Source organism: Oryctolagus cuniculus, chromosome 1, assembly GCF_964237555.1.
Source record: "Oryctolagus cuniculus chromosome 1, mOryCun1.1, whole genome shotgun sequence".
Taxonomy (NCBI): Eukaryota; Metazoa; Chordata; class Mammalia; order Lagomorpha; family Leporidae; genus Oryctolagus; species Oryctolagus cuniculus.
Genome location: NC_091432.1, coordinates 206787375 through 206811658, shown reverse-complemented (window position 1 = coordinate 206811658; position 24284 = coordinate 206787375). Strand labels below are relative to the sequence as shown.

The 24284-nt window shown below is 35.1% G+C and overlaps 1 protein-coding gene across 7 annotated transcripts in view; it reads right to left on the bottom strand.

Annotated features, from left to right (window-relative positions):
* The window catches only part of CYLC2 (cylicin 2), a 42984-nt gene extending 20705 nt beyond the window's left edge, over positions 1-22279 (bottom strand). For 4 of the 7 annotated variants that reach the window (XM_051843522.2, XM_051843531.2, XM_008258400.3 and 1 more), the window contains exons 1-5: positions 22196-22279; positions 13820-13860; positions 11803-11924; positions 7428-9163; positions 5886-5988 (exon numbers count right to left, since the gene is read on the bottom strand). In XM_051843522.2, coding sequence (XP_051699482.2) covers positions 8078-9163; positions 11803-11924; positions 13820-13860; positions 22196-22212 — 1266 coding nt within the window. In that variant the 5' untranslated portion in view covers positions 22213-22279 and the 3' untranslated portion in view covers positions 5886-5988; positions 7428-8077. Of the gene's footprint in view, positions 1-5296; positions 5477-5885; positions 5989-6032; positions 7277-7427; positions 9164-11802; positions 11925-13819; positions 13861-22195 lie in introns of those variants that run through there. The other 3 variants (XM_051843515.2, XM_051843528.2, XM_017348046.3) reach the window with 2 other exon arrangements.
* Positions 22280-24284: the final 2005 nt, after the last annotated feature.

The window sequence follows — 24284 nt, the reverse complement described above, 5'->3', positions numbered from 1 at the left end:
TGTAAAAACATTTATCTCAATATCTTCATGAAATTTTATTTATTTTTATCTCATTGATGAGAGAAATTGACAAATAAGTGGAATGGTATTCTAGGTTTATGGATTAGAAAAATTTAATATTGTTAAAGTGATTTACATAATTAATTGAATCACTATCAAAATTACAATGACATTTTGCACAAAAATGATAAAGTGATCCTAAAATAAATATTTATCTACAAAAAAATCTCCAAGCAATTAAATCTTGAGCAAAGCCAATAAGCAGAAAGTATCCCAATGCCTGACCTCAAAATACATTACAAATTTCTAGTAATCTAAAAAACATAATACTAACACTGACATATTTACTTGTGGGATAAACTAGAGAACACAGAAAGAACCTAGCATATATATAATGAACCAATACATAATCTTGGTTCCCAGTACACAGTGGAGAAAGATTAGTCTTTTTAGTAAATGGTCTTAGATAAACTGGATATCCATATACACAAGAATGAGACAGAGGCCGGCACCGCGGCTCACTAGGCTAATCCTCCACCTGCGGCGCTGGCACACTGTGTTCTAGTCCCGGTCGGGGCACTGGGTTCTGTCCCGGTTGCCCCTCTTCCAGGCCAACTCTCTGCTGTGGCCCGGGAGGGCAGTGGAGGATGGCCCAAGTCCTTGGGCCCTGCACCCGCATGGGAGACCAGGAGAAGCACCTGGCTCCTGGCTTCGGCCATTGGAGGGTGAACCAATGGCAAAAAGGAAGACCTTTCTCTCTCTGTGTCACTATCCACTCTGCCTGTTAAAAAAAAAAAGAAAAGAAAAGAAAAGAAAAGAAAAGAAAAGAAAAGAAAAGAAAAGAAAAAGAAAAAAGAAAAAAAAAAGAATGAGACTGAGAGATTATCTCACACTTTAATCAAATAGCTCAAACTGGAAATAAAGACTTAAACATAAGGCCAGAAACTCTAAAACTACTACAAGAAAACCTAGAGGAATGGCTTAATATTGGATTTGGTGAAACTTTTTACTATACCCTTACAAAATCCTGGCAACAATATAAAAATAAGCGAACATGATGGCATCAAACTAAAAAGCTTGTGCAGAGCAAAGGACAACAGAGTAAAAAGACAAATAGGAGAAAATATTTTCAGACCACAGATATCTTAAGGAGACAATATACCAATAATTAAGAAATAAAAGCATCTCATTAACATATAAACAACCTGTATAAAAATAGGCAAAGTGCCAGAATAGATATCTCTCAAAAGACAATCTGAAAATGACCAATAGGTATATGAAAAAAATGTTCAACATTGTAGTCAGATATGTGAACAGAGACAAAACACCAAGGCCAGGAATCAGTCTTAATATATTTGCCATCATAATACTCAACTGGATTTGTTTCCAAAAAGACAGAGCCTGAAACATAGAAGGGGTATTTCCATATATATATATATATATATATATATATATATATATATATATATATATAGTTTTAGCCTCTTTGTCTCCCTTACATAGTTTCATGCATAATTTGTTTGGATATTCTAATGCTACATGGCAGCCACAGGAATTGACGCAATACTACACATGTGTACATAGTTACTGATGATGATTTTTTTCCACACACATACTGAGCTGTAAGTCTGAGAGTGAACACTGTTGCTCTGAAATAGCAAGAACTGGAAATGGTTGCATATAAGCAGATAATAACTGCAGTTGAAGCATTCATAGACAAACAGGTAATGAGCATATTTCATTTCCAGGGTAAGCTTCTTTTTCTCTGTCTGACCTTGGGGAGGCCTCTATCACATCACTAATAATTAAGGAAATTCAAGTTAAAACCACAACGAGACATTGCTCCATAACTATTAGGATGGTTATAAAGAAAATACACAACATGTGTTGGTGAGGATGCAAAGAAATCTGAAATCATTTGCAGTGTTGGAAGGAATGTAAATGAGTACAACCATTATTGAAAACTGTATATAGATTTCCCCAAATAAAAAACACAGCTGACATATAATCTAGCAATTACACTGTGGAGTGTGCATCTGAAGTCAGTATATTGAAGATTATCTGTACTACTATGTTTATCGGATCATTTTTCACAATCCTCAAGGTATGAGATGAACAAGTATCCTTTTAAGAATGAGGGAGTAAATAAAATGTGGTATACATGCACAGTTAAAAGCAATACAGTTTTTATACAAGGAATTCTGTCATTTGTGACAACATAGTTGGACCTGAAAAACAAGGAAAAATTAAGTGAACCATGCATAGACATAAACATATCACTCATTGTCAAATATAGGTGAAATCTGAAAACTTGTAACTCATGGAAGCAGAGAGTAGAGTGGTAGATGCCACGGACTGGGGGTTGGTTCACCAGGGAGGTATTGTTCAAGCTACACAAAATTTCAGTTAGACAGAATAAGTTCAAGGTATCTATTACATTATATGGTGATTATAATTAATAACTACATATGTTTTTAAGATTTATTTATTTGAAAGAGTTACAGAGAGTGAGGGAGATGAGTGAGGGAGACAGAGAGTGAAACAGAGTGAGAGTGAACCCAGAGAGAGAGATCTTCCATCTGCTGGTTCACTCCCCAGATGGCCACAAGGAACCACGAGCTTCTTTTATGTCTCCCAGGTGGAATGTGCCCAAACACTTTGGCTACCCTCTGCTGCTCTTCCCAGGCCATTACAAATAGTTGAATTGGAAGTAGAACTTCTGGGACATGAGCTGGTGCCAACAACATATTTTATACTTTAAAATTTCTGAGGAATTAGATTTTATATATTATAATAAGCTAAATATGTATGTACATGTGTATATTAAATAACTTAGCCATTACTCGATGTATACATATCAAAACTTGATGTTATATATCATATAAAACATTTATAATTTTTGCTTTTCAATGAAAAATAAATTAGCTAATACCACAAAGCTTTGATACTTCTAGAAGATAACACAAGAAAACATCTAGTTGACCTTCACCTAGCTATGTCTAAAAAGATGCAAAGCAAGAATTGAAAAGGTTGAGTTTATTCATTAAAATATATTTTTATATCTAAAGGTTAGAATAAAAGACAAGCTACAGATTTGGAGAAAATATCTGCAAAAGGCATACATAGTTAAAAAAAGAAACCCTGCTGTCCAAAATGCACACAAAAGATCTTAAAACTCAACTATAAGAAAGCAAATACCCTGATTAATAAATGGGCAAAGAGCTCATCATGAACCTCAGCATAGAAGGTATAAAAACTACAAATAAGTATATGAAAAAATACTCCACTTTATATATTGTCAGGGAAATGCAAACTAAAGCAACAAGATACCATTACACACCTCTCAGAATGAACAAAATAGAAAACACTGACAACATCAAAACTTAGCAAGGATGTGGAACAATAGCAACTCTTTGCTGGTAGAAATGCAAATCAGTATAGCTAATTCGGAAGACAATTTGGAAGTGTCTTAAAAAGCAAAATGTACTCTTACTATACCATATAGCAGTCATGTTCCTTAGTATTTACATAACAGAGATGAAAATTTATGTTCCCCAAAATCTTGCAAATAGATATTTGTAGCAGTTCATATGTATATTATTAATAATTTACAGTTTACAAAACAAAAATTTGTTAGGTGGTAATATAACAGTTTTATTCATTATTTTCAAAACCTCAAAGCTACAAAGATAATCAATTAAATAAACTATGGTACAACCTACAAGTAAGATATTTCTCAAAGTACCAATGCTATCTCACTAGTCCCAGTGATCAATTTCTGTTCACAATTGATCATAATGATAGGACTAAGAACCAAAGGGATCACATAAACAAGACTAGTGTCTGCAAATACTAGCTGATAGAATAAAAAAAGGGAGAGAACGATCCAACATGAGAAGTGAGATACACAGCAGACCCATAGAATGGCAGATGTCCTAAACAGCACTCTGGCCTCAGAATCAGCCCTTAAGACATGTGGATCCAGCTGAAAAGCCCATGAGAGTATTTCAGGCACAGAAAGCCAAGACACCCTGGGGAAAAAAAAAAAAAAAAAGCCTAAAGGAAACCTAAAGTGAGATCCCAGTGGAAAGAACGGGTCATCAAAGAAGGAGGTACCTTTCTCTGAAGGGAGGAGAGAACTTCCACTTTGACCATGGCCTTGTCTAAATATGATCAGAGTTGGTGAACTTAGGGGGCTTCCATAGCCTTGGCAGCTCATGACAAAAGCCTAGGGTGATTACTGATGCCATAAACAAGAGTGTTAATTTGTTAAGTCAACAACAGGAGTCACTGTGCACTTACTCCTCATGTAGGATCTCTGTCCTTAGTGTGCTGTACATGGAGATTTAATGCTATAACTAGTACTCAAACAGTATTTTTCACTTTATGTTTCTGTGTGGGAGCAAACTGTTGAAATCTTTACTTAATGTATGCTAAACTGATCTTCTGTATGTAAAGAGAATCGAAAATGAATCTTGATGTGAATGGAAGGGGAGAGGGAGTGGAAAAGGGGAGGGTTGCAGGTGGGAGGTATGTTATGGGGGGGAAGCCATTGTAGTCCATATTCTGTACTTTGGAAATTTAGATTCATTAAATAAAAGTTAAAAAAAAAAACAACAACTATGGTACAACCTGCCAGTAAGATATTTCTCAAAGTGAAAAAAAGAAGAGATTTCAAACCATGAAGAAGACACAAAGGAAATAAATGTAAATATGCATTACTAATGAAAGGAGGCAGTTTGTGAAGGCTCTGCTTGAGTACTATATGATTTCAATTACATGAAATTCTTGAAAAGCCAAAACAGTGGAGAGAGTGAATATATTATTGGTTGCCCAGAGTTGGGGGGAGGAAAGAAGGGATAGGTAGAGAATTTTTAGGACAGTGAAATGAGTCTACACGTTACAAAGGATCTTCAAAAAGTTCATGGAAAATGTTAATATATAAGAAGTAATCATTGATTTCAAACATTATTGTACGAAAAAAAACCTTTGTTTTAATTTCATTTTCCACAAACCTTTTGAGGTGTGCTCATATATAATGGTGGAACTATGATACAAATTTGTGCAAATTCATAAAATATGTAACCTAGAGAGAACATTCCTGTGAACAATGGATTTTGAATGATAATAATATATTAATGTAAATTAATAAATTGTAACAAAGGTATCACTGTGGTGGGGAGCATTGATAAACTACCCACATAGGTAAGGAGTCTGTGGGAATTCTTCATACTTTCTGCTAATTTTTGTTGAAAAACTAAAACTTCTCTAAAAAACATTATGGAAATCCCCTTACCTTTTGATAAGTTTTGTTGACAAACTAAAAGCTCTCTAAAAATCAGCCAATTAAAACTGTTCGGAAATGTAAAATTTAACTGAGAATAAATCATTTGAAGAACTCAGAAATGTGAAGTATTAGGAGATTTCAGTTCTAGGAAGAGGTAATAAGTGTGAAGGCTTAATATCACAAGACTACCTGCAATTAAATATATAACATGAAATCCAGAACGATAACAGCATGGAGACAAAAATAATCAGTGCCACATAAGATCTGAGAAATAGTGACTAGTTTAATATTAAACAAGAGCAAAAGAAAAGTTCATGATAAAATTGACATAAATGCATTAATGTTTTGGGCTAGAGGAGAAATATAATGGTTTCTATGTGGAAAATGGGTTGTGGGGTGGTTGTGAGAGATGAAGCAGAGGAAATCACCTGCATTTACAAGGCTTTTATTTCCAGGTGAGATATAATGGTTGCTTGGACTTATGCAGAAACAGTTGAAATTTAATGGAGCATACTAGTTCAGATTTCTTTAGAGGCAGATAGATCTGGACATGCTAAAAGGCAGGAGAATAAAAAATGAGTAATTATGGACAACTCACCATTTTGGAGTAAGCCGTAGATTGAATATCAGTGCCATTTACTGACTTGGTTCAGTGGAGGAGTATCAAGGATTCTCCTCAGGCCATGTTAATTTTGAGATGCCTAGAAGACAGTCAAGTAGATTGGTGATTAACTATTTGTATATCTGGATTTCGAATTGAGTGGAAAAGTTTGGACTTATATGTAAGATTCAACAGCAAAGAATGGCATATAAAATCATGAGAATAAATGCAACAACTGAGAAAAATTATATATATTGAACAGAAGAACTGGGGTATACACACACACACACACAATACTACCATTGCATATGACCACAAGAATACTCTTGGTGACCATAGGTCATTTCACTAGAAAAATAAAAGTAGAAACTCAATTGTTCTCTTAATATACATTCTAAAATCTAATTTTTTAGTCCCAAAAATAAATTTTTATTGGTCCTTTATAGAGGAAAAAGAATACTTTAAGTGTTCTCTAAATCCTCAGAAAGATATCAACGTTTTAAGAAAACTTTTTTTTAAGAACTGCATATACAGTTTTTCCCATAAGTAAGTGGGAGAACAAGGTAGTAACCAGAGGTGAGAGAGAAAACAGAGGCAGGTTTTGACACTCTGCTGGTATAACTGATCAAGATAAAACAGGTGGTTTCACAGTCACTGATCCTTGGTTGTTTATGCACAAAGCAAAGGAGCCAATGCTCAATAATCAGTCAAAGCCACTACACCTAACTATATACATTCTTTTAATAATATGTGGAATAGAGGCTTCTTTCTTTAGTGCCAGCGATCTTTATCTTGAATCCAGAGTTTATACTGGAAATGATAAAGTTGAAGGAAAATTAGTAATTTCTGGAATAATGTTGAGTTTATCTTACAGAGAATGTTTTAAGTTAGAAGTGAATGAATTGCCACTAGGTGGGAAGTTTAATGATGTTTTATTTTACTTTCTATTGTGTTTTATTTTTCTTCACATTATTGACTTGTGTATCAAAACAGACTTCAATATATTGAGTTATAAAAATTTGAAGCTAAAGATTTCCATATCTAAATAATACTATGTAGATATTCTTTTATACTCTGTGATATTCTGGTTATTTTGGGTTACTTTAATATTTATCAATTTAGCAAAAATGTTCCTTCATAAGTATCATTTAAGTTTGATCTATTGGTAATTTGCACAAGAAAAGAATTTGGCTACTATTGTCTACATGAATTTGGAAATGAGTGAAGAAGTATGGACTTTTGATGATTGTTATAATGATTATATAACATAACATCATATTACCATAATTTGTTTGTATGATAAATAACTGTACTTTCCTTAAACTTTTCGTTGACATTTTTTAAAAACTTCATTTATTTATTGAGATTTCCATCTTCTTCAAATATCTCTGATAAAGAGAAAATGCAAACTTGATAAAATTTTAGTAAAAAGGCAAATCTGCAAAATTATGGATCTATTTTGAAAACAGTGTCAGTTTAATACTTTAAATTGGTTCAACTATTTTGAATTTAATTTGAATTAAAATAAAATGAACTTACCAAGTGTTTTCATTTGTCTTGCAGGTAGAATATTCAAAAACTGTGAACATAGGATTGTTTAAATTTCAGGGATGAAGGTATTGACTCACAAGGTAGTAATGGCATTTTAGTTTGATGAGGAAAGTTTAATTCATATTTACTTCAAAGCAATTTTCTGAAAATTATTTGATTTCTTTTTGTGACACCTCTAGTTCTTAATTGAAACATAAGGATGCAGCTTGAGATTTTGTTTGAATTTCATAGATACAGTTTATCCCTTCTCAGATATTTTCTGAAAAATCTTATATTGATTTTTTTAAATATTTTTGCATCCAGAGAGTCGGTGTCATTATTTTCTACACCATTGCTTGATTAGTCTTAGTTTATCCTTTCTAGGAATTTTTGTTACATATTTCATATCCCCAAAGGTAGCCTAAGTGCCTTTAAAGTCTTCAATGAATTCCCTTAATATATCTTAACATCTTTCTCATGTTTTATATATCTTGTCCTGAGTCCTCCTTGTATTCTTCTTCTTTGTTGTCCTTTAAAAATGATTTGACTGATTTCTTGAACCTTCTTTTTTCACTGTTGCTTTTGGATTCAAACGCTAAACTCTATTGTTGATTATGATTTTGAATTGTTCCTTCAGTTTGCATCCTTATTTATAAGACCTATTTGGGTTTCTTGGTATCTTTCTTCCCCCCCTTCTTTGCATCCTTCTTTGCGTCTCCAGCATCTTTCTTTGCCCCTTTCTTGTCATCCTTTGGTTCGCCCTCTGCCTCTCCAGGCTTCTTTTCATCCTTCTTGTCCTTTTTACTGTCTTTCTTCTTTGTATCTTTCTTTGCGTCTTTCTTGGCGTCCTTTGCTTCATCACCTTTCTTTGATTCCTTATCTTTCTTTTCACCAGGCTTTTCAGCTTCTGAATCTGTAGGCGCGTCTTTGCCCTTCTTGGTCTCTTTTTTACTTTTTTTGGCATCTCTCTTTAGACCTCCTTTTTCATCTTCAGACTCTGTGGCTGAATCCTTGCCTTTCTTGGGCTCCTTTTTACTTTTTTTGTCATCTTTCTTTGCATCTGGCTTTTCCCCTTCTGATTCTGTGGCTGAATCCTTGCCCTTCTTTGAGTCTTTTTTACCTTTTTTGTCATCTTTCTTTGAACCTGGCTTTTCCCCTTCAGACTCTGTGGCTGAATCCTTGCCCTTCTTTGAGTCTTTTTTACCTTTTTTATCATCTTTCTTTGAACCTGGCTTTTCCCCTTCAGATTCTGTGGCTGAATCCTTGCCTTTCTTTGAGTCTTTTTTACCTTTTTTATCATCTTTCTTTGAATCTGGCTTTTCCCCTTCAGACTCTGTGGCCGAATCTTTGCCTTTCTTTGATTGCTTTTTACCTTTCTTTGAATCTGATTTTTCTTCTCCAGACTCTGTGACTGAACCCTTGTCCTTCTTTGAGCCTTTTTTATCTTTTTTTGTAGCTCCTGTTTCATCTTTAGCTGCACCTTTGTCTTTCTTTGCATCTGGCTTACCTTTTAATTCTGGTTCTGAATCTGATTTTTCCTTCTGTGCTTTCTTGTCATCTTTTTCTTTCTTACCTACTTCTGGGGATGAAGGTTTTTCCCCAGCACCCTTTGGGGAAGGAGTTGGTTTGGGTGGAGGCTTCCTCCGAGCAGCTAAATAATCAGATGGTCTTTCAGAAATTCTCATTAAAGAACGGTGCATCCATAATGGTTGTTTACGACTTCTTAATTTTTCTTCATCAATTACCTGAAATATTGGTTAGAAAATTATGGACAAGTTGTGAGTATGTCTATATTAACACATGCCAAATATATTCTAATTTCAATACCTTATATTTTGATAAATATTGAATAAATTATATATTTCATATTTTATTATGTTCTTGGTGTAATAATTTTTATATATATGCATTTATTCAAAAGGTAGGGTGGCAGAGAGAGAGGAAAAGATAGAAAGAGAGAGCCAGCACTGAGGCTGATAGTGGGTAGGACTGCTGTCTGCAGTGCCGGCATCCCACATCGGCACCAGTTCGAGTTCTGGCTGCTCTACATCCCATCCAGCTCTATGCTATGGCCTGGGAAAGTAGTAGAAGATGGCCTAAGTCCTTGAGTCCCTGCACCTGTGTGGGAGACCCAGAAGAGGTTCCTGGCTCCTGGCTTCAGATCAGCACAGCCCTGGCTGTTGTGGCCAATTAGGGAGTGAACCAGTGGATGGAAGACCTCTCTCTCTCTCTCTCTCTCTCTCTCTCTCTGTCTGTCTCTCCTTATCTCTGAGTGTAACTCTGACTTTCTAATAAATAAATAAATCTTTAAAAAAATAAGAGAGAGAAAGAGAGAGAGAGGGAGAGAATATTCTATCCACTGCCATTTTTCCTAAATGCCGGTAATGATGGGGGTTGGTCCAGGACAAAACCAAGAGTCTAGAATTCCAACTGTACTTAAAGGAAAAACCTAAAATTCTTCCTAATACTTAGCAGGATATCAATTATCATTAGATCAGTATCTAAAATAATGGTATCTGTGACATTCATTACAGGCTGTGATGCTTTTTATTTAAAATTCCTAACCAAAGATTTGCAAAAGTACATGATACAAAGAGCTACTTTGTAGAATTGATAAACAATAGAAAAATAAATCAAGGAAAGGAGGAAAGGAACACTGATCAATATTGATGGGATTTGTTTCCTAAAATAAATAAGAGTTGATGAGAGGATTATTTTGTGAAAAAAATTTTTTTTTAATTTACTATTATTATTTTTGAAAGGTAGAATTACAGAGGGAGAGAGGAAGAGACAGATTTCCTCTTCCATCTTCCATCCACTGGTTTACTCTAAAATCACTGCCAAGGCCGGGACTGAGCCAGGAGAAAACCAGGAGCCTCGATCTTCTTCCTGGTCTCCCACTTGGGTGGTAGTACATGGACACATGGTCCATCTTCCACTGATTTCTCTGGCACATAAACAAGCAGCTGGATCAGAAGTGGAACAGCTAAGTCCTGAACTGGCATATGGTTGCCTCACAGGCTGTTGCTTTACCCCTACAACACTGGCCCCAAAAACATTTCTTTAAACATTTTCCATTTCATGGCAGTTCCAGAAGTGTTGGGAAACGTCTATTTTCTAATTCTTTTTTTTTTTTTTTGACAGGTAGAGTTAGACTTAGAGAGAGAGAGAGAGAGAGAGAGAGAGAGAAAGGTCTTCCTTTTTCCATTGGTTCACCCCCCAAGTGGCCGCTAAGGCCTGCAGGTTGTGGCCCGCGCACTGCGCCAATCTGAAGCCAGGAGCCAGGTGCTTCTTCCTGGTCTCCCATGGGGGTGCAGGGCCCAAGGACCTGGACCATCCTCCACTGACTTCCCGGGCCACAGCAGAGAGCTGGACTGGAAAAGGAAAAACTGGGACAGAATCTGGCACCCTGACCGGGACTATAACTCAGGTGCTAGCGCAGCAGGAGGAGGATTAGCCTAGTGAGTCGTGGCACCAGCCTATTTTCTGTTTCTTAGAATTTTAAGAAAATTACAAGGAACAGATGAAGCATTGAAATCTCATCAAGTTTTAAAGTGAATCTGGGGCCGGTGCCGAGGCTCACTAGGCTAATCCTTCGCCTTGTGGCGCCGGCACACCGGGTTCTAGTCCCGGTCAGGGCACCGGATTCTGTCCTGGTTGCCCCTCTTCCAGGCCAGCTCTCTGCTGTGGCCAGGGAGTGCAGTGGAGGATGGCCCAAGTCTTGGGCCCTGTACCCCATGGGAGACCAGGATAAGTACCTAGCTCCTGCCATCGGATCAGCGTGGTGCGCCGGCTGCGGCGGCCATTGGAGGGTGAACCAACGGCAAAGGAAGACCTTTCTCTCTCTCTCTCTCTCACTGTTCACTCTGCCTGTCAAAATAAATAAAAAATAAATAAAAAATAAAAAAAAATACAGTAAATCTGACTCTAATGAACGGGAGTGTGCCTGTTGGGGAACATTTCCTGAGTGAAACCATAACATTAAGATTTTTGAGTTTCTCTGTTCCTTGAACACCTTTTCTATAATGTGGAGTTGCTAACAGTCAATTTGAAATATTGGGCGGGGGCATCAATTGTATACAAAGATATTCAAGTAATATATCGACTTTCCCCACATTAGATTTGGATTATTTTCAACAGTGCTGTCAAATAATGGCATCTATCAGCAATGTGTAAACATAATTTCCTTTACTTTAGTTAAATTTAATTCACATGTAAAATTCAGTGCCTCAGTTGCACTAGCCTCATTTCAAATGTGATTTCCACCATCCCAGAAATTTTGTCAGTCAGTTCTGATCTATAACACATATAATTAGACATAATAAGCTGATCTCTAACAAGTAATTTCTTATTACTAATAATTATATCATTTTTAAATACTAACAGGAGCTGTGTTGTCTCGTAGTTGGGAAGGTTTTGATCTTCTTTTTGTTCCTGGTCGCTGTGGTTTGGGAAATGCCAGGGAGAAGTGTTGCTGATTCCATGATTTTTTGCTTAATTCACTGACTAAAATAAAAGACATAAAATATATAATTTGGGGAAGTTAGAAATGCATCAGAAATGAATTATAGTACAATACATATCATGTAAATAAAGAAACAAATTATTAAAATTATGGCTTCATTCATTTAGTAATGTTTGAAATTCTGTTATCAATATGAGAGAAAAAGTTGATTTTTCTATCTTAACCAGTTTTACTCATAACTATATGTTATGATATAAATGGAAACAGTATTACCACTTCATCTTAAATCTTTATATTTGTGATATTCTGAGCCTTTCCTTCTATTGAAAGCAGAAAAGCATAAATACTTCTGTAACCCCAAAGTACTTAGCCCAATGCCTATAAAATACTCAGTACTTGGTAATAATTTGGAGTACTAAAGCTTTAACTCAACACCCCACAATCCTTGTCAGTAGTCATTTTCCAATTTACAAGAGTAAGTGCTATATATTCAACAACTGCATTATTATATGTGACATATGTAAAGAAGATAGACAAGTTACCCAGAAATTAGAACAGAAATGATAGAGGATATTTAAGTTACCAATGAGGACAGTGAGATTTCTCATCACTGCATTTGAACATTTTCAGTGCCAGTTTATGTAAGAAAAAATAGAACTTTTCCTGTGAGTACCTAGAAACAGTGTCAGAATCACTGGGGAAGAGAATGAAAGTCATTTTTAAGCTCTAAGTGGGAAAACACCTGATTTCTGAAGTCTTTCAAAATTAAGTACATTTCTACATTTCCTTCATCCAGTAATGAGATTTTTGGCCAATTATAAGATGGAAACAGTCTTTCAGGAAGGTAGTAGAAGAGATTCCTGACATGAGTGAGGAGTTATTTATCTAATTTCTATGTTGCTTTTCAACTATAAGATTATCTAATTTTGGGGTCGGTACTGTGACATAGTGGGTAAAGCTGCTGCCTGCAGTTCCAGCATCCATATGGGCACCAGTTCAAGTCCTGGCCGCTCCACTTCTGATCAAGCTCTCTGCTAATGGTCTTGGAAAGCAGTAGAAGATGGCCCAAGTCCTTGGGCCCCTGTACGCATGTCTGAGACCTGGAAGAAGCTCCAGGCTTCTGTCTTTGGATCAGCCCAGCTCTGGCCATTGCGGCCATTTGGGGAGTGAACCAATGGATGGAACACACTCTCTCTCTCTCTTATCTCTCTCCCCCCTACCTCTCTTTAACTCTGCCTTTCAAATACATAAATCTTTATACAAAGATTATCTAATTTTATGATTACTAAAATGTTATTGTATTTATTTTATATGGCTGAACATATTTACTTAATATTTCTTACATTAAAAAATGAAATATATTTGGCCGGCGCCGCGGCTCACTAGGCTAATCCTCCGCCTAGCGGCGCCGGCACACCGGGTTCTAGTCCCGGTCGGGGCGCCGGATTCTGTCCCGGTTGCCCCTCTTCCAGGCCAGCCCTCTGCTGTGGCCAGGGAGTGCAGTGGAGGATGGCCCAGGTGCTTGGGCCCTGCACCCCATGGGAGACCAGGAAAAGCACCTGGCTCCTGGCTCCTGCCATCGGATCAGCGCGGTGCGCCGGCCGCAGCGCGCCGGCCGCGGCGGCCATTGGAGGGTGAACCAACGGCAAAAGGAAGACCTTTCTCTCTGTCTCTCTCTCTCACTGTCCACTCTGCCTGTCAAAAAAAAAAAAAAAAAAAAAAAAGAAAGAAAAAAAAAATAAATAAATAAAAAATGAAATATATTTATTAAGCCCCTGAAATGATTCCTTGGAGAATAAATGTTGATAATTAATTATATTCCATGGCAGTGTTTTTTTTTTTTTTTTTTGCTTTGCACTTTGTATGGAGGATGATAATCACTTGTCCATAAAATTAATCATGTACATTTTATTATAAATATCAAAGTGTTTCTTACCTGGAATATAATTATCATATGTCCCGAAGTTTATTTTTTGGCTATAAAATAAAAGGGAGAAGTTTTAATTAACTTATACAAGATGAGGATATTTAATAATCATTATACATAAGTACTTGCTATCAAAAAATCTATGTAACCAATTTGCCTTATCTGAAATGAATGTCTTAAAATTTCTACATCTGTATTTCTATCTCCATTGACCACTTTTCAACTTTTAAAATGATAACCTAAAATAATGTAATAAATAGAATAGATTTAATGTAATAAACTTGGCAATGTAAACTTTAACATACGAAAACATAATTATGTTAACCAATTCATGCTCCAAGCTCTCCTGAAAACGACATTATATCAAAATATCACTTTACAAATTATCTGGTAAAGTAAAGTAGGTTCTCAATATATTCTCAAAACGTCACCAAGCCTAATCTTCAAATGGCATACCCATGTGCCTTTGAGTGTGTCTATGTGTGTGCATTGTAAGTATTGATGTGGAATGTCATTCTTTTTATTCTGAAGGGAAATCTGAGAGATGGAACTGTGTTATAAGTTATTTTCCATTCATAAGTTCTCATTATTTTATTATTATATGAACATGCTTACTCACTTGGTATGTAGTTTTATGATCTTTTTAAAATGTGTAGTGGAAATCCATAGTAAAAATATGCTAGAGAATTATTATTCTATATTGTTCTACTATTTTGCAGACATAGACTCTGTTGATTATGAATTAATTTGAAACCTTCAAATACATACACACAAAACATACTTCATAAAATTAATAATTAAGTACATACAATATAGAATATTGGTACATGATTAAAGAATGAAATTGTCAACATGCAACCTGGAACATTATTGTAACTCCATAAAATTTGAATTGAGTAAAATATAGAATAAATTCACCAGTAAATTATGTAGCCAAGGGTTTTCTTAAATGACTACCTACACCAAATTTACTCATCTCATTCAACCTGAATCTCTAAACTTGGATCTAAGTAAAGTACATATTTATACTACTGAGGAATTTTGATGCCCAGCTATCATTATGGATTATTCTATTCCAAATGTTCTGGAAGAGAAAATATCTCAAATTCATTATGCAATGCTATTAAACTTCATATTTTCAAAATGGTTGACTGGGCATTATCCATTAACTTCCAAGGCATAAACTTTTAAAAAACATTTATTAATTTATTTGAAAGGCAGGGTGACAGAGAGAGATGAAATGATGGAGAGATTTTCCACCTGCTGGTTCACTCCCCAAGTTGTTTCAATATATAAGTCTGTGCCAGACTGATGCCAGGAGCCAGGAACTCCATTCTGGTCTCTCACAAGGGTGGCAGGGGCCGTGTTCTACTGCCTTCCCAGGCAAATTAACAGAAAGCTGGATTGGAAGCCCAGACTTGAATTGACACTGGGATGTTGGCAGCACAAGTGTCAGTTTAATCTGCTGCTCCACAACACTAGCCCCTGTACAGCATATTCTTGATCATCCACGGATTGAATTAGAAATCAGTAACAAATTTTCTACATAAATCTTTTTTAAAAAGCAGCTTCCTCCAAAGAAGCAATCCTCAAACAGAAATCGTAATGCAAACTTATAAAAACATAAACTGGAAAATAGCATAATACATCAAAAATTATCAAATTTGCTGAATGGTAGGAGATAATATATAACTTTAATTCTTTACATAACAAAAAAGTTTAAAATCAGTGCTCTAACTCTTTACATTAATAGTTGAAAAATTTGAGGGGCCAGCGCCATGGCTCATTTGGTTAATCCTCTGCCTGCGGTGCTGGCATCCCATATGGGCTCCAGGTTCTAGTCCCAGCTGCTCCTCTTCCAGTCCAATTCTCTGCTGTGGCCTGGGAGAGCAGTGGAGGATGGCCCAAGTGCTTGGGCACCTGCACCCACGTAGGAGACTAGGAAGAGGTACCTGGCTCCTGGCTTCAGATCAGCATAGTTCCGGCCTTGGCAGCCATTTGGGAGGTGAACCAACAAAGGGAAGACCTTTCTCTCTGTCTCTCTCCTTCACTGTCTAACCCTATCTGTCAAATAAATTAAACAAAAAATTTTTAAAAAGTTGAAAAATTTCATGATAAAAGAAGGAGAGGGACAGCTATTCCAAATCATTTTGTGACCAACGTAAATAGCAACACATCTTATAAGGTCATTACCATAAAAGAATATTAAAGATATCCCTACATGAATGGACAATTAATTCCTTAAAATTTAATACATCTTACTGAAATATATAAAAATGGCCAATATTTCATACCATTGAAGTGCACTTTCCAGACTGCAAGATTGATTCAATATAAAATCAACAAACACAGCCACTCCACATGAAAAATTATAGCCATCTGACCATCTTAGTATATGCAGGCAGTTCTTAAGACTTATTTAGAACTGAAACTTTCTGAGATAACTAGACACAGAAAACATATTCCTGACATCGATAAAATGTCTGGACAATACCTATTGTTAAAATCAAACTTAATAGTGGAATATTGACTATTTCCAGTATAAATCAGAATCGTGCAAAGATATTCTTCTCTACCATTTCTGTTCAATGTTGTATTCCATGCTCTCCATTTTATTGCATGAGGCAGTAAAATCAAAAAGTAAAAGGAAGAAGTAAAGTTATTTTTATTCAAGATAAAATGATTAGAAAATTAGAATATTCAGTAAATCAACAAAAAAGAATTTTTAGGGTCACCTAATGAATGTAATAATATTTCTGATACAAGTTCTAATTATGAGTATGAATTAACTTTTATATATCAGAAGCACTGGCAGGTGTTACTTCAATAAAATACTATAATTTTCAATAAAATATAAAGAAAAGAAAACTAAAAATTTTACTCAGAGTAATTAAAGACAAAAAGGAACAAAGCAAAATACATATGTATTTCCACTGAAAGAGAGGTCTATGGACTTAAATGTTTATAGCAACATTACTCGTAACCCCAAAACTAAGATAAACCCAAGAGCGCATCAACAGAGAATGAATAAACTAAGTGTAATATAAACGTGTAATGGAATACTACAAGGAATGAATTACTGAAATGCATAAAGTAGTAGTATAAATGAGTCAGAACCATTAAAATGCAAGAAAAATACAGGGATATAAGAGAAATGCTGTAGTATTTCTTTATAAGCATTTCAAGAATTGGCAGAACTGTCATTGTAGAATTATAATTGAAGAGCCATCTGTTAGGAGAGGCAGGGTGAACTGACAGCAATATGGCACAACACAAACTCCCATTGTGGTCATATGTCTATATGTTTGTTATGGTTGGTTAAGTTTCAGGTAGTAACAGTGAAATAAACTTTGGTTGTTTGCTGTTTTGCTGAGAATAATTTATAAGACCTCCAAATAGCAGAGAACTAAATACCCTAGTCCCCATTCACTGTGCAAATTTTATGTCTTAAGCAATTAAATCAGTTCACCTTTTAGACTAGATAGAATTTTCCATCTTTCTCCCCAAATCTAATTCTGCTGATGAAAGCATTTCTACCTTTTCCTCCCTGAATTCAACAAATTCTCTGGATTATTGTATATTCGGATCCTATTTTTTTCCTTTTCTTATAAAAAAACTGACAAACTGTCTTACACAAAATAGCAAATTGATAGTGTATCTCTTGTTTTTTTTTTTTAAATTTGAACAAATATCTTCATATGAATGTAAATGAATTTCCATTCTTAAAAATTAAATCTGACAGGACCGAGATCTAATTTAATCATTAACTTCTACAAGAAAAAAAATTGTAACAAATGAAAAAAAAATGTTTTTTTTCTACTGTGACTAGTGCTTGCTTTAAGGGCTCTGGACATAGGTAAGGAAATGCAATAATTTATATCCCATATTAACTAATATGAAGTGGAATGTAACACCCCAAATCTGTCTTCATTTCAGACCTGTCCATCCAATCATTTCAAAATCATTCTCAGTTTCTGAGTTTTCTGAAGTAAAGGTTTTGCATTGTCAGCAACATGAAATGTAATGGATTTGCAACTCTAGAAAGAGAAACTAGATTTAGGTTTCCTTAAATAAAAAAGAATTCCCAATGGAGAAACATTAAAACTTTGGTTTATCTAAGAAAAACATCTATTCCTATATTACCACCAGAAAAAATTTTGAAGGAATAAATATTTAACGTATTTTACATTTATTTTCTCTTTTAGGATGAAATATTTCCAATTACTTATCATTCACTATCTCTGCTAGAGTATTCAAAACGTTGAATAAATTAAAAGCCCAATGGATTTAAAGAATGTGATATCTTCCCTAGTTCCTGTGAATTGTCCACAGATTTCCTGTTTCTGTGAAAAAAACAGGTATCCTGCCAGCATTGTCAAGCTTTTGTGATTCTAAGTCAACTATAAGAAAAATAAGACCATAAAAATCTTGGCAGAAATTTTTTCAAGAAATTTCAGTGACTAAATCACCTTTATTGTATTTTCTAGAGATCTTTGTATAAAGACAAAGGTCAACTGTCCCTGGTTATTGTCTTGTTGAGGAATGGCTCTATGGGAGTTAAAATTTTCTAGCATTTTTCTGGATCAGTATTTCTTAGAATGGATGAATTCTGAAGTTCTTGCCTAGGGACATTTTGCAACTGAAGGCCATTTGATTATCTGTAACATGTGCATGTGTGGGTATATATGCACACCGAACAGGCCCAGTACAATGACATTGGTATTTAGCAAGTAAAGACCAGCGAAGCTGCTAAACATATTACAATCCACATGATGCTGTCAACCTTCCTCTTCCAAGAACTTCCACTTCCTACTCTAACAAAGAATTATTGAGCCTCAAATGTCAGTAGTAGTGTCAAGGCTGACAAACCCTCATGCATATCAAGGTTGATGAGCTCTTGCTCAGATCATTGTGAACACCTAGACCAGCATGTTAAGGGTGGATTCTGTTTCTTAGGGGGACAAAAATGTAAAATGTATAGCAGATATGAGATTAGATTGGAAGTTTAAATGTTCAGATTTTAGGTACTCTGTATGATACCAAATTTTGGAAGTAAACTCTCACTTCCATTTTTTGGGGGGTGGACAGGATTTCTATATCCAGATTATTTTTTCTGTTTCTTTTCAGTAAAACACAATCCTATCATGACAGCAAGCAAATAAACAAAGTGGAAAATAATTAAACATTAACAAATTCAGAGGAAAATGTAAGACTTAAGTCGTATAACCCATGAATGACTTTTTTTTCTATGAATTTATTAAATGAGGCATAGGAAACTATGGTGCTCAGATATACAACAGAAGCATGAAGGCCCTCTATGGGTTTCACAGTGTCCCCAAATAAGATAAGATCTAAAATGAAATGACAAAATACCTCAGCACTAAAATAACACATTTTAGCTTTAACTATTTGATAAAATGATATATTTAAAATTTAAAGAATTCAAATTCAATTTTATCCATTCACCGATATTGGTGCCGGTTTGTATCCTGGCTACCTCACTTCCAATCCAGTTTCCTGGTAATGGCCTGGGAAAAGCAATGGAAAATGTTCCAAGTTTTTGGGCCCCTGCCACCCATTCAGGAGACCTATATGAAGCCCCTGTCTGAGTTTATTTGTGGTTATCTGAGAAGTGAACTAATAGATGGATGATTTCTCTCTCTCTCTCTCTCTCTCCCTCTCTCTCTCTCTTTCTCTCTCTCTTAGATAGATAGATAGATAGATAGATAGATAGATAGATAGATAGAATAAATCTTAAGAAACAGAAGAACTGAGTTGATTAGTACAATCTCAATTGGAATTTAAGGCAAAAGATGAAAATATTTTGTGGAGTATTGAGGTTTGGATGGAGCCAAGTTATTGAGGACAAATAAATTGGGAAGAAGGTACACTAAGATCAAGGAGGAAAATTTTCTTTATCAGCTACAAGCTACAATCATAGAAGCATTATGTGTAAAACAATGCCTGAGACATTCTCAGAAGAATTAAAATAAATGACAAATAGAATCGAAAATTATGTTCTACTCTTTAGATTCTCTGTGTTGAAGAATTAAGAGTTTTCACTTGGAGCCAGCATTGTAGCCCAGTGATAAGGCCACCACTTGTGATGCTGGCTTCCCCTATCAGGACACAGGTTGGAGTTTCAGCTGCGCTGCTTCCAATCCAGCTTCCTAGTAATGAACCTGGAAGATGGCCCAAAAACTTGTGTCCCTGCTTCTCATGAGGGAAACCAGGATGGATGGAGTTCCTGGCACTAGACTTCAGCTTGGCCTATACCTGGTTGTTGTGTCCATTTGGGCAGTGAACCAAAGGATGGAAAAATCTCTCACTCTTTCTCTCTTTTCCACCCTCAATCTCTGTCACACTGCCTTTCAAATGAATAAATAAATTATAAAAGGAATCCTCACTTCAATCCAGGGAAATATAATAATTTGTTGCTAAGGATTTTTGTGTATGCTTCATTGGCTTATGGAGAGGCCAATTAATTATTAATTCTATCACACTTTCCTTCTACAGTAAGTAGAGAATTTGAGGAATCCTCTACAATAACACAACTTAGAAATAATCAAAAGATCAAAAATGTATTTTTAACCATTGTTGTTCTCAGAAAGCCATGAAATGTTCATAAGCTCAATAATGCTATTGATGTTTATGGTGTTTAAGCATCACAAGTTAAGATGTAGTATAATTCTGCCATTTTTGATGCCAGTACACAGATTACTGTGTAATAGTAATTAAGTCTCTGAGACTTTGATCGTGACAAATACAGACAAACCTTTACTTAAAATTGCCCTTTAAACAAAGAATAAAGTTACCAGCATTGTGGCACAGACAGTTAAACCACCACCTGTAATGCAGGCATCACATGTGGGTGAAGTTTCATTTCCTGGCTGCTCCATTTCAGAGCCATTCCCCTACTAATGTAGCTGGGAAGGCAATGGAAGATGGCTTTAGTGCTTGGCCCTTGCACCCACATGGGGTACTGTAGAAAGCTACTGGCTTCTAGTTTTGGCTCTGCCCAGCCAGAGCCATTGCAGACATTTGGGGAATGAAGCAGCAGATGAAAGATCTCTCCCCTGTCCCCCCATCTCTCTCTGTGTGTGTGTGTGTGTGTCCTCCTTTCTCTTAGCTCTGCCTTTCAAATATGTAAATAAATCTGTTTAAAAAAACAATGATTTTTTTAGAGTAAACTAGATACCAGTGTTTATGGAAGTTATTTTTTATATTTTACAGATTTATTTTATGTTAAAGGTAGAGTTGACAGAGAGATTGAGAGATTGTTCATCCACTGCTTCATTCTTCAAAGGGCCATAACAGCTGGAGTTGGGCCGGGCAAAAGCCAGGAGCCCAGAACTCCATCCAGGTCTTCCACATGCCCAAGTACTTGGACCATCATCTGCAGCCTTCCTCTGGTGCATTAGCGAGGATCTCAATCTGAAGAGAAGCAGCAGTGGCATGAACTGGTGCTCTGATATAGTAGAATGCCTGTATATCAGGCAGTGGCTAAACCAGTTGTGCAACAATGCCAACCACTTATTTTCGGAACATACGTTTCATCTTCCCTTCAAGAGTAGTCTAAGAATATAAGCCAGTCACAATTACTGTTATGTTTAAAAATTTAATCGTTTACCTTTGTTCCATGCCATCCATAAAAAGATTGACGTACTGAAAAATTTTTCTCCTTAAAATGTTTAGTTTTAATTTTAAATTAGTTTTTAACAGATGTAACATGTTTTTAGGTTCACTTCTGAGAACATAATGATATTCTCTTCCTTCCTCCCTCACTTCTCGCTTTCTTCCCACTTTCTTTCCTCTCCCCCTTCTTTTTTTTAGTTTTTGAGATAACATTTTAAATTTACATTACAGTAAAAAGGCTTAATATTTCACAAACTAAGCATAAATAAACCACTAGTATATAACTTTTATGTTTTGATAATTTACAGTAGGAAGTACTTTTGCATACTCAGTATTTCTCGAGGGGGTACAACTAGCTTTTGGTTGGTGTTCTTGCAAATGGTCCCTGGGGAGACGAGAGACTCGATTGTTTCCCACCCAAATAAAGAATGATGAACAATTTTGTTTCATATTCCCCAAAATACAATCTGATAAGTGAAACAATACTGACATTTAAGAAGACTCATCTAAAACCTTGTATCTATTTTGCTGAAGTGTATGGATTAGCTAAGTATTAGATCAAAACAACGTATGATATTGCTTGAGAATGCATGTTTGCCCAAATACATTCACTTTTGCTTAGGAATGGCATAATAATAAAGAGTAATAAAAATAAAAAAATCATGTCTTCATGACAAAGAGAACAAACATCAGGCTAACTATAATATTTCATTCAGTTTGAAACAAAAAAAAATTGACAAGAAGACTTACAATCTTGGTACAGACATTTCCCCCACCTAAGAGTTGCCAAGACTTAAGTACTATAAATTCCAATTAGTGATGTTGAGAAGTGACATCATAAAGGGGAAAGGAGCTCTGGGAGTTAAAGGGAAATAACAAAAAGAGCATGTTCATGTGTTATGCTGTCTGAAATTTTGAGGCTAACTTTTATTTCCCCTTTATCACTGGCAAAATTCCTTCATGCTGCTAACTAAATTTTAAAAACTGAACTTATTTTAATAAAATACTTGTCTTATCATTTATATAGTTTTTATATGTAAAGACTCATTATCATTTGTAATTAAATGTATATTATCTATTAAGACCTTATAGAATATATGCCAATGACTTAGCGGATTTTCCCAATGTTCTCTAATAATTTGATGGTATCAGCTTATAGATTTAGGTCTACGATCCATTTTGAATGGATTTTTGTGTAAGGTGTGAGGTAGGGGTCTTGCTTCATACTTTTGCATATAGAGATCCAGTTTTCCCCACAGTATTTGTTGAAGAAACTGTGGTCCCATCTCAAAGATAAGTTGGTTGTAGAGGTGTGGGTTGATTTCTGGAGTTTCTACCCTGTTCCATTGGTCTACCCATCTGGTGTTGTGCTATTATCAAGCAGTTTTGAGTATAACTTCCCTGTAGTATGTCTTGAAATCTGGTATTGTGATGTCTCTGGTTTCGTTTTTGTTGTATAAGATTGCTTTAGTTCTTCAGAGTCTCCTTTGTTTCCATATGGATTCAGTCACACTCCTGTAGCTCTCTGAGACTCTATGGGTACACAGGTGCAGGGCAACCTTGAATCTATAGATCTACTATTCATTGCCCTAGTCAAGCCCTCTATGGTATTCTAGTATTTATTTGAAAACATCACTTTTGCATATGTCAGAATCACCTAGAGGGCTTATTAAATTACCAATTTATGAGACTCAACTCAAGAAGTTCTGTTTTAATGGGTCTTGGGTAGAACTTCAAAGATTGCATGTCTAATAAGTTCCCAGGTAAAACTGATGTTTCCAGTGAAGGTACTGTTTTGAACACTTTTGCTTTAATCATGTTGCTATACTTTGATGAAGTTTAAAGGAATGATTTGATCTTTTGTAAGAGATCATCAGAGTAGGGAGATCAGTGTCATATAGAAATTAAAAATGGCAAACCATAGCTTTGTTTTAGACAACTGATCATTCTTTCTTATTCAGTAACAGAATAAAAAGTTTATATTCAAATTTCATTCATAATTTGGGATACTTTTTCATGAGAAGTAATCTAAGAAAATAAAACATGATACAAATATCCTGCCCATCATGAGCACATTCCATATTATACTTTATTACAATCTAAAAATTGTAAATACTATAAGGAAAATACATTATCATTGATTACATGTTTACAAACCACACAACTTATCACATGATTTAGGTAAGAAAATAAACTGTATAGCTATAGAGGATTACTAGGCTGCAAATTTAACTAGCTTCAATATTTTACCCTTTCAAACTTTCTATACTTAAATAATAATAATCAAATTGTCAATGAAAGGAACTTTTACAGTACATACAAGAACATAACACATGTGCATATTCTGCTCTGCCTAGTACAGAAAATCTGTGATATAAATGCCAATGCTAAAATAAAATACATTACCTTGAGGCGAATTCATCTAGCTAGTTCCTGAAAACGTATCCCAATCACTCCTTTCAATTCTGATATTAGTATACATCTGTTTATTTGCTTGGAAATTATTTTTTGAGTGCAAATATCTGTCAAAATCAAGTATCTTTTGTACTATGAATGTCAAAACATTGTATTTCTGAATATGAAGTTCTATAGGAACTACTTTTGGCTAATTAATTTGTTACCAGATTATAGATGTGCTGTTCATTTAATCATTCCTAAAACAAATTTTTATAAATTAGAATATTGATGATATGCAAATATGATAATTATGTTTTAAATTTCCTTATCATGTTTATATAGATAAATATGGAAAACATATGGTATCTGTCTTTTTGGAATGATAAATATGAGAAAAGTTTCCATACAGCTTGAGAAAAATATTATAATAATACAAATAAAA